The sequence below is a fragment of the Pinus tabuliformis genome, chromosome 1_2 (genome assembly GCF_031772625.1).
Source record: "Pinus tabuliformis cultivar Carrire ecotype Pingquan chromosome 1_2, CPIR1, whole genome shotgun sequence".
NCBI lineage: Eukaryota > Viridiplantae > Streptophyta > Pinopsida > Pinales > Pinaceae > Pinus > Pinus tabuliformis.
This window is the reverse complement of record NC_142298.1, coordinates 657,614,270-657,626,389: the sequence shown is the minus strand read 5'-3', so window position 1 is coordinate 657,626,389 and position 12,120 is coordinate 657,614,270. Positions and strand designations below refer to the sequence as shown.

Here is a 12,120-nt window from a genome sequence, read left to right as displayed (position 1 = left end):
AAAACCACCAAATAGTTTTAATATAAGTCTTAAAGATTACATCAATAGGAAGCTCCAACTTTTGAGATTCTCCAACAACAACTGGAAGGAGGCTCCAACCCCCTGATTTATTAGCTCCAAGTAAAACGATGCGCCAACACCCTGCTTTACGGCTGCAACGCCCTGGCTTTATCAACTCCCACTGAAAGGATGCTCCAACACCTTGATTTACTATCTCCAGCTGGAAGGAGTCTCCAACCCCTAGTTTTATCAGCTCAAATAGAAAAAAAGCTCCAACTTGCCCTAGCACCACCCTGTTGCTCTGAAGTGTTCTCAGGCTCCAACCTAAAGGAGACTCCAATCTCCGCCTTGCACCACCCTACCACCCTTAAGATAGAAGATAAAAGATTACACTAGATATGTTGCTCAGCCACTATTGTACTACCTCTGCTCTTGTCATATCATTGTTACAATATCGTTATAATTACCACTAACGTCCAGAATTAAGAGCTTTTGGATACCAAATATGAGTCAAATCAATGTTGAACCCTTCTAACTGCAACTGACTCTGCACTCCGATTGTCCAGCATCTTTTGGACCTCAATATGGATAAGTTATGCTCCCAAAAATAAAATGACAATAATAAACTATGTAAGACTTAAATATTCTACATAATAGCCTTTTCTCTGCACATCATACAAATTGGTCAAACATCGATACTAGAGATACAAAAAGGTGAATCGTCAGTCTACTAATTTTTTCGACAAAATATACTCCATAACAAAATAAAGTTCACTTATTTCAAACCTCTTGATCTGTGTATCGAACTTGTGACTTTGGGCAAAATATTGATACGTGCATAACAAAATAAAATTAATCTATTTGTGACTTTGGGAAAATCATCAATATGTGCATTACATTGTTACTTGTAAAAATTGTTTCCATCCAGCCATATAAGCTAATTATGTATCAATAAAGACTTAATACAAGAAAAACTCCCCTTCCTTTTGTTGGCAACATTGTATCCGCAATGACTCGAAATGTGATAGCTTACCAAGGGCTATGCCAGCTCATGTAGCAAGGCCAGCTTAGTTTTAAGAACTTTGGCCATCCAACATCGCTTGCCACGTAGCTTCTATGGTGACCATCTATTGTAATGCATGGTCCAGGTGGGTTCCGCTATTTATGCCAAACTTGCCACCATCTATGGCCAGAGATCGCTTTTGCCAAATTGAGAGTTTTATTAGTTTATGGGTAAAGGACCAATCTACCATAATTCCCCTATGGCATGTCGAATTGATGCCAAGACTTGCCAATACACCACGGAAAACTCTTCAACAAAATACATTGTAGCCATAACCACAGTCAAGTCAATAAACTTGACCTATGTCAAGATTTTTTGCCAAGACATATGAGAGATTACAGTAGCAGCTTTGCCAGACCCGACCCACAGATAAGCCAACCAGATTGATAGTCTATTCATCAGCACAACTTAACATTCATAATGATTTCATATTGAGACAAATGCACGATGCTCAATAACCATCGCACTCATTCTCAGATGGTCTATTCAAAGGAAGACACACAAATTGTGTCACAACTTCGCTTAATACATCGATTTGAACCACATTCTCTTCGCTTTGGGGCAGAACATAATACATACCCAAAAGTCACTCCAAACTACCAACGATATGTTAGAAACAAGGCGAGCTCCACAAAACCACATAAAATATAACCTTTAGCATACTCCTGCCTCAGGGTCGAAATAAGACCTTACGTCAAGCCTCATGAAGGCTGAAGGGGGCCTCTGTTCTGCCTCAGGAAGAAAGGATATTGTCCAGCGAAGAACCAAGACACTCATAATACTAATCCTTCCTCAGAAAAACCTTGGCCTAAACAACAGATCATCGTGACTATACAAGGCTAGTAGAGATCAAAAAAATAGATAGATTTTTCGTGAATGGATTGATGCCCATGATGGAGAGATCTGAGCTCTATATGAGGAGGGGGCTTCTAGAGGGGCTGAAAAGCCAATAAAAGCTTCAGGCTGACTTGACAATTTGAAATTTGAAAATTATGGAGCCAATCCTTAATCACCCTTTGAGGCCAACTTTGATAAAAATTCTATAGAAATATTACTTTAGGCTATCCTTTGATCAAAAACTGAAGCTGATTGGGGCTATAATAGTCCTCATTTGGAGGGAAGATAAAACCCACACAAAATAAACAAATTTTCTTTCAACATTTATCCAATCATCAAGCTGTCTTTCAACATTCATTTTTGGGGCACCTTGACCACATATTGGGGCTCCAACTTTGACAAAACATATCTCCTCAATTGTGAGGAGCTATGTGGTGTGCTACCTACCATTACAACGAGGACAATCAAATGTTGATGGTCTTGATTGCAAAGACACTGATCTTCCTTGTCATTTTCTTCATCAAAAGCATGGCATCATGACCACACTGCAGGAGCTTCTCATCCTTTCAGGACTTCTTGATCATTGGAGCTTCCATTTAATGCAATCCACAAATGTATATTAAGAGTGTTCAAGGACTTACAGGACTTCTTGATCATTGGAGCTTCCATTTAATGCAATCCACAAATGTATATTAAGAGTGTTCAAGGACTTACGTTGGCACCAATGACAACACCATTCAACAGCACTAGTCTACCGATCTCTTGGGTGAAGCATCTTTTCTGAAGAGTATCCTCCCATAGCCTTTTAATAGGAGTTGGGCTTAAAGAGTGGGGACTCATGCCAAGATGACAGTGCACACTTATCCTATGTCTTCCATCTTAGCGTCTTATGAAGACCTTGAGAAGGCTGCTAATTTGGGTGGTAACACGAATTATAGACAAAAGGTACCATGGACCTTCTCGGAGATTGAGTGAAGTGATATGTGGGTATGAAGATGAATTTTACTTCGATAAAATGTTAAGGTGTGTTGCGATACACAAACCATCTAGACAAAATGGTGGAAAGTGGTGATAATGTACATATGAATTGGATTTCACCTAGGCAAAAGTGATGGCATGCTCACAAAGGACAATTTGTCTATGTAAAATTATGGAAATTACATGAATATGAATGGAACTAGGTAAATGCATCGTCATTTCAGAGGAAAAGCATGCAACACTATTTTGATTTGGGGTAGCATTGGATGTGCTCTAGCCACGAAATTTGGTGGAGAGGTTGGGGCACATGAGATCTCCAATACCCAGAAAGGATTTGGGCGGATTCTAAACAGTTCGGGAGATATTAAAATAATTAATATTTTTAATGGAGACCCTAAATCTAAACTTAGATAAAATAAAATATTAATGATATGAATCTGTGTTAGAATGGTCCAAAAGACATGGATCAAGCTAGATCTAAACTTAGTCGTTGATTAGGGACTTAATCTCGGCCGTTGAGATGTCAACAGGAAAAGTATAAGAGGAGGCTTGACGGTCACTTGGAGAAGTACACCATAGGATCAGTCATTCTATTCTCTATAGTGGGGTTTGCTAAGAGAGATAGAATCAATGATCGGGAGAGCAGCTCAGGAGCATTGAGTACATAGAAGCAAAGAAGGCAGAGAATGTGTCGGGACAGCAACGCAGCAGCCATAGAGGCTTGATGCAGAGCCAGCAAGGGGTCACGCAAGGCCACAAAGAGGCAGCCAAGTGTTGCGTAGAGCACCAGAGGGGCGAATGTGGATGACGCAAAGGCTCCCAAAGCTAACGCAAGCCAAGGAAGGCTGACACAGGGCCAACACTGGGCTAGAAGTGGCTGACGCAGTCCAGATTGGGCAGACGTTGGGATTGTAGAGCAGTTTTGTGCTAAGGAACTGCCGGAAGGGTTTTCTGGGGTTTTAGCCAAGAGATTTCTCTCAAACTGTGAGGTATAGCTGCTAAGGAAATTCTCTGTTGGGTAGGCCAGTTTCGGCACCCAAATTGTACTCTGATATTGCTTAATAAGAAAACCCTCAAATAGCTGCACCGGTTTTCCCGCATTGGGTTTTTCCGAGGACATTGGTCCAAAAATAATGGTGTCATGTGGTGTGTTTGTTCTTGTTTCTTTTAGTTGCTGATCTGTAATATGTTGAGCACGCACTGGTGTTTATTTTCAGTATTTACTTTGTAAATAACTTGTTAAAGAAAAAATAACAAGTAGGTAGGAATAAATCAGAAAAAGTGCACGAAGGGTTTCTAAACTAAGTAAACTTAGAAACTTCAACACACTAGGTGACAATGATGAGGATGTGACTAGATGACCACCATGATGAAGATTTGTGTAGAAAAAGATACACCCCAGAAGCAACCTCCACCAACATTCCAACCTTTTGAAGGCTAAAATAATCTCATGAATCTGCACAAGGCCATTTCCTAGTCATGTCAACATAAGGGTAACAGGCATCACATTTGATTGAACTACTAAAAAATGTCTAGAGGATTCTCATGGACCTAGAGGTAACAAAACAGCTTCAAGCAGATCAAATAGAAACTGTCAGAAGCTCTGGTATTGACTCTATCTGATCTCTTGAATGATTGAATCATTTACTATTGATATGGATGTCAGTGCCATTGCCATAGATGGTATGTTAGCTTGAGATGTTTGAATGATTGCCTATAAAAGCAGGAAAATGAGTGAAATTAAGCAGAGATATCCCAATTTTGACAACTGTACAAGAATTAGAGTATGCTTCAATGCCAAGCTATCAATTTTCAGAGATAAATAAGAGGGGAGTTCTTTATTGATTTGTCATTCAGGGAGTTGTACAATAACAAAAAAATTATAGTTTGACCAAAACCTGAACATAAAATAAGAAAGAACCATGATTCCTGAATCATTTACAATTGATATGGATGTCACTGTCTTTTCCATAGATGCTATCTTATCTTATGACATTGGAATATTTGCCTATAAAATCAGAAATGAATAAAATTAAGAAGAGATATCCCAATTTTGAACAAAAACTGTACAACAATTAGAGACTGCTTCAACACAAAGCTATCAATGTTCATAGACAAAGAAACTATTTGACAAATATAGAAATCCCATGTAACATTAATGAGTTCAATTAATAATTTCACAACCAGATCAACTGACAAGAGACTTCTTTTACTGATTTGTTAGTCAAGGAGTTGCACAACAAAAATTTTGTGGTTTGACCCAAGCCTGAGAGTAAATTAAGCAAGAACCTTGATTCCTTGAGTTGTTCTGGGAGTTTGTCTTGACAACACCAGAGCTGAATGTAAAAACAGATTATGCCTGAAAAAATATATAAATGAAACCATATTTAGAGCATATCCTTACGACAATTTAAAGTGATACACAACCATGAGATTGAAGAGGGTGCATAAAAAGATGTGTGCATAAAAATATATCTAACACCATATGAACAAAGACATGCAGATGTTAAATTATACAAATAAATTAGAGATAATACATGAAAATCAATATAACAACCTAGTAAACAGGCAACCCAATCTCATGAACAGTTTAATGCCTTGACATCCCTTAACATCAAAACAGACACGTCAATAATTTTCTATCAGGAAACAACATTTCTAAATGTTTTTTTTGTCAAAAACTTTGATAAGATGAGATAAGATAATTTTATTAATATCCAACAAATGACCACTAGAGTAGGTCAATGTTATGAACATAATTTATGTAAAAATAATAAAAAGATAATAAATACTAATCATAATAATGTATAATTAAATAATAATAAGTTAAACAAAGAGGCGTGTCTCTACAAACATCCATGTTCGTGAAAAGGTACTTAACTGGCTACATATACAAGTCCCTCATTCTCATTTGTAATCACCCTACATCAATTCTGTATACAATATACAATTTACAATTATTGTCCTACAATGGATGTCTTAGTCAACAAATTATTTTAAATATTTCCGCTGCGTATATGACTTTTAGTCGTTGCATTGGTATCAGAGCCACGTTCTCTAATCCCGATCATTGGCCATTTAAGTCTCCATCAACGTCCTTGTCGATTCGATCAAAATTTTTGGCCAGAGCAATGGGAGTTTCTTCATCACTGATTTCGTCAAAAGGCCCTTGGCCATTTAATTAAAAAAAATAAAAACAAGTTCAAGATATATATTAAAAAAAAATCAAAGAAAAAAAAGGTGGTTATTCAAAAATAATAATAATAATAAAATAAGAAAAAAAAGAGTCAAAAAAACATATTAGAGAGAATAAAAATAAAAAATTGATAACAAAAATTATATAAGAAAAAAACAAAAACAACATTAAAAATAGAAAAAAAAAATATATATATATATAAAACACTGCTACTAATCCAACACGGACGAGGTCAACTTTGTCGACGCTACCATCACTGGTCTTCCCTTGTCCGTGGTTACGTCCGTCGGTGCACCTTCCAACTCTGCGCATCCACATCTAGTCCATCCCAAACCACTATCGTCGCTACCTGCCAATACGACTCGCATCAAATGTTGCTTGTGTGCTATCGCCCAACTGCAGGCAACCTATTCTGTTATACACAGTAATATAACCTGTCGTGCACAATCAAACCACCAAATCCGTTGAAACCATTCGTCATCTACGTCGTCGACAACCTTGCCGCTATACCACTGCCCCTGTCATCCAATATTATCGACAGATCACAAACACACCGTCATTGCCCAACGCTGCATTTGCCAACAACACCCTTGTCTCTACCATGACACCGTTAGCTGCCATCCTACTCGTTGTCCTCAGTCCAACAACACCCTGTCGCCCCTCCTGTTGACCCTCGACTCGCCACGTGTTAAAGTTCCGCTACCGTCGTCCCTCCTGTTGACCATCGTACGCTGCGTGTTAAAGTCGTAAGGCACCTGTACTCATGCTGGTTAATAACACATACCATTTGAAATCACGATTTTTTTCAAGTTTGATATTTATAAACTATATTCTATAATTTACAATTTAGTTATATATAAACTATATTATATAATTTTTAATATAGTTATATATTAATAGAATTATATAAAAGAAAAAGAAAAATAACAAATATATATATATATATATATATTATTTAAATTAAAAATATATATATATATATATGTATATATAAATATTTAGAAGTACAAATTCTAAAAAAAAAAGTTCATAATTAAAAAAAGAGATGCAAGTTTTTAATAATAAGAGTTAAGGAGGTTACCTTTAAACCCTAAGCTTAGTGACAAACACAAAAGAAAGTTCATCATTGAAGAAAGATAGAGTCTAATTTGAAGATGAACAAAGAAACTATGGATTCCATACATAACTCTACATTTTGGACCAGATGTCCATTTTGTGGAGCAGGAGATCAGTATTTATCAATTTTTAAAAATCGCACAATACCTTGTCCCAAATGTCGAAGATTGTTTACTTTAGAAGAATATCAAGATAGCACCCAGACACAAATTAAAAAATTAAAAGAAGAAATCGCAAAACTTCAAAAAAAGAATGAAGCATCAAAAAAGAAATATAAAGATCTCCAAGATCGGTTTCATGAAAAATCAACAGAAAGCAACGAAGAAATTTGGCATCTAAGGAACCACAATGAGAAACTTCTTGCACAAGTCAAAAAGTGTAAAACTAAGAAGCACAAGTTAGAACAAGAAAAAGAAAGTTTTGACAAAAAATTCAACGAAAGTCTATCAAAGAAAGAAGAGGAGAATTTATGCTTAAAAGACCTTAACAAAAAATTATTAGAACAAATCAAGTGTTTAAAAGACGAGAAGCTTGAAGGCCAAAATAAAGTTGACTCAGAAAATGAGGAATGCTTACGTCTCAAAAATCATAACCAAAATCTGCTCAAACAGATTAAAAAACTTAAGGACGATAAGAAATCATTAACGAATAGGTTCGAAGAAATTGTCGCAAAAGAAGCATCAAAATCGCTAGATGTAGTAGTCCAAGTTAGGGAAGAAGAAACAAACATTGATCCCACTAGTCCCGTAGTTCCAAAAAATCCAAACCCTACTGAAGTAAAGACGTACTCATAAGTTCACGTTCAAATGACGAACATTCCAAATGATGATTCAGTCACCAACTCAATAACAACAGTGTCTGAAGAAAATCAAGAATCAACCACTAACATGATAAGGGAAAGCCAAACCCAAGGAGTTATGTATCGACATCTGAATCACAAGAGCAGACTTTCCAATCAAGCTACGTACCAATATCACTCAAAAAATAAACAACAAATTTATGTTCCTAGGAATACTAAAGTTTGCAAAATCCAATCATACGATAACTATTCACCACACATCTCCATAGATCAAAAGATTCCCCAGAAGATTAATCTAGGATGGTCTGATCTGTTCTCAGTACGACAATTTTATATATCACTCCAAGGATCATATCAACTTGTATCGACAAAGATGACTATCCCGAGACGAGAAGACATTCGTAGAAAAAAAGAGATCAAGTCCATTCATCAATAAGCTTTGAGGGCAACTTTTTGAAGGGGAAGGCAATGTTATGACCATAATTTATGTAAAAATAATAAAAATATATAATAAATAATAATCATAATAATGTGTAAATAAATAATAATTAGTTAAACAAAGAAGCATGTCTCTACAAACATGCTTGTTCGTGAAAGGGTACTTACCTGTCTATATGTACAAGTCCCTCATTCTCATTTGTAATCTTCCTACATCAATTCTTTATGCAATATACAATTTACAATTACTGTCCTACAATGGATGTCTTTGTCTATGACGTATTTTAAATATTTCCGCTGTGTATACGACTTTTAGTCGTTACAATGAATGGATCATTGGGAATTCCACTTAAGATTATAGGGGAGGGGATAACAGAATTGCTTTCCATTCAAAGACTCCAAATACCAATATGTTTGATAACAACAAATTCCCACGGCGATATAGATTGAAAATTCATATCCTAAACAATCCTTATTTGGGAACGGTGAAATCATATGTGAATTTCAATTCATTTACTATCTATTTTTAACATTAGCTTCAAGATATATATATATATATATATATATATATAGAAGATGAAGATTTAGCCCTCTTACCCATGTATGTACAAAGATAATCATAGGGGAGGGGATAATAGAATTGCTTTCCATTCAAAGACTCCAAATACTAATATGTTTGATAACAACAAATTCCCACAGCGATACAGATTGAAAATTCATATCCTAAACAATCCTTATTTGGGAACAGTGAAATCATATGTGAATTCATTTAATATCTATTTTTAACATTAGCTTCAAGATATATATATATATATATAAAGATGAAGATTTAGCCCCCTTACCCATGTATGTACAAAGATAATCATAGGAGAGAATTTTTCTCCCATGATGCAGATTTCCAGCCAACACCCTTATATGCCCCTCAAATAGTTGCCTCTCACTCATTATTGGTCAGCTCATTCATTTGATCAACATACTCATCAGATGAAGGTGGATCATGTTGAGAAATCAAGGGGATGTAGATTAAGGTTGATTCCTCTTACTTGATAATCACTTGTGAGATTATGTTGACCTTTTATTACTTTATTATATCTTCTTCATCAAGCAATTACCAAAACATAACATACATGAAAATCACAAGAACAAAAGGAACACAACATAGGCTCCAAGCCAGGGGAAAACCCAAAAAACTTGTTTTCTTCTTATAGAATCAGATCAAAGTGAGACATTCAAGACCCAAAAGACCTTGACCAAGACCTCCTCAAACACCAAGTCATCCCTCCAATGAAAGCTTCTTCAAACAAGTCAACGTCCACAAAGTCAACTCTAGTCAATCTTCACCAAAACTTGCCCAATTCACAATTTCAGCCCTACAGTTCGTACAGTTACCCTAGAAACTTGCACGTGTTAGCGAAAAAAGTCAAAAATCAGAGAATCTTCTTCTTCCTTGGGTTTATCTCTCTTCCTGAGCCTTCACACTTCTTTTATGTTTCTCTTGCTTGGAGATCGAACTTGTGAGTGAGTGTGTCCAAATAAGGTTCAGGTCTCTTCCTTTTATAGCCTTTCACGTGGTCGAATTAGGCCTCTCCTAGGCCGACTTCTTATGGAAGGGTCGACTTGGTCTTGGGGATCACATAGACTTTTCTATACTCAAAAATAATAATTTCTTTTGATTACAAATTGTCTGAAAGGGAATTTGACTCATGACAAAATTTCTTATTAAGTCAAAAAACCCTAGAAGCATGACAAACATGCTTGTCTAGAAAAATAATGATAATAATAAATTTTATTTTTCTTCTTTTGCAAAATATACATTGATACACGTACAAATATAATTATGAAGACCGAATCTAGTTACATTTTCTAACGCTCCCTCTTAACTAGGGAGGTATTCATAATTTCACAATAAGGTACATGAATTCTCAAATTGAAATTTCTCATAAGAACAGTCAGATTGATAAGCCATCTTATAAGCATCATAACCAGCATTGTCAATTTCAAAAACAATAAGTCTTTGACAAGCTCTAACTCTCCATTTGTTAAAATTGGCAACTAGGGCCAAACTCCATGTGGGTCATCTTATTAATGGAAGATGATAATTTTCTTAGATCCCTCTCATCGAGAGATGTAGGATTGATCTAAAGATCATCTCATTCCGATAAATATTGATGGAGATATGAATTTATTTGTGTTATGGGGCAATTCGTCAAGGTCGGCCAGCAACCAAATAAACCCCACTTGTGCTCAACGTTTTAGTATAAATAGAGGTGGCCTTCAAGTCATTTCAACATACTTGGGATCTCTTCCTCTCTACTTGTCTTTGGGTTTTAGTAGGAGGAGAGATCCTAAGGGATAACGCTGCCCTAATCCAGAGGACAGACGCCGGAACTGTCGGAATTGCCGGAACTGCCAGAATTGTCGGAACTGCCAGGAATTGCAGGAATTGTCGGAACTGCCAGAATTGCCGGAACTGCCGGGAACAGCCGGAAAAAGCCGGAACTGCCGGAACTATAGGGAAAATCCGGAATAGCCGAAATTGTCGAAACTACCAGGAACTGCCGGAATTACCGAAACTGCCAGAATTGTCGGAACTGCCAGAACTACCCGGAACAGCAGGGAAAAGCTGGAACTACCGGGAAAAGTCGAAACTGCCAGAACTGTCGAGAATAGCCGGAATTGCCAGAGATGTTGGAACTGCCGTGAACAGCCAGAACAACTAGAGCATCTGTCTCCGAAGGAGAGCAACATGCAAGGAACAACTAACTAACATTGGGACAGTTGTATGGTACTTAGCAGCAAATACACCAAACATGCAATGTTACAGCTAGCATGCATGGGATAGCTAGCATGCAACAGCAAGCATGCAAAGGACAACAAGCAAGCAAGATGCAGCCAGCACATAGGTCAGTATTGCAACATGGTGTAGCAATGGCACATAATGCAGTATAGTGATCGGGATTCGGTATAGTCATGATTAATGAAGCGTGATGAGATACAGCATAGTGATGATGGGTGCAACATGGTGCAGCACAGTGAGGTGCAACATGATGATGAAATGCAGCACAATGATAGGTGAAGGAGTCACCTTGGAGAATTAGTTGAATCCGCATGTCTTCAACTGATCTCATGTATCATCTTCTTAGAGATGATCTATGCTCTTATCTAGATAAGTCAAAGTGTTGACTTCTGTTGTAAACGTACTATCTCTCTCTCTCTCTGGCATCTGCTGAACTATTGAAGAACATATAAGAAGAATTGATGAAGGGTTTCCCCACATTGGGGTTTGTCCCTTGCTAGCGCCACAGCTTGTGTCCTCTTGTCTTGGCTTGTCTTCTACGATTTATGTTTATGTTCTATCTGCAGTTTACTTTAATGTTGATCTGATTGCTACTCTGGAAAAGATATTGAGCTAACTATGAAAATTGAAATAAATTGCTTTAAGCATAGAACATACCTATAATTAACATGGTATCAGAGCTGAGGTGAAGACAATGCCCAAGAAAGAGTGAAAGAGCAATCACCGAAGACAGTTGGGAAAGGACAAAAGGATCAGTGGATTCCTCATCCCTCTTCAAATTCACCGAGGGTGAAGTCAAAGCAGAGAATATTATCAGAATGGCGCAGCGGAAGTTTCTGATGGCCTACCTAAAGATCACTTCATTGGGAAGTTCGGATCTAAGGGTGGAAGGAAAG

General features: G+C 36.9%; 1 protein-coding gene across 9 annotated transcripts in view; it reads right to left on the bottom strand.

Annotated features, from left to right (window-relative positions):
- Positions 1-12,120, bottom strand: part of LOC149207393 (metal transporter Nramp3-like) — a 405,254-nt gene that overhangs the window by 269,558 nt on the left and 123,576 nt on the right. For all 9 annotated transcript variants that reach the window (XR_016252622.1, XR_016252621.1, XR_016252620.1 and 6 more), the window contains exon 8: positions 5,168-5,237. Coding sequence is in view for 6 of the 9 variants with exons in the window: in XM_089395710.1 (XP_089251836.1) it covers positions 5,168-5,237 (70 nt within the window). In the remaining 3 variants the exon portion in view is untranslated. The remainder of the gene's footprint in view (positions 1-5,167; positions 5,238-12,120) is intronic.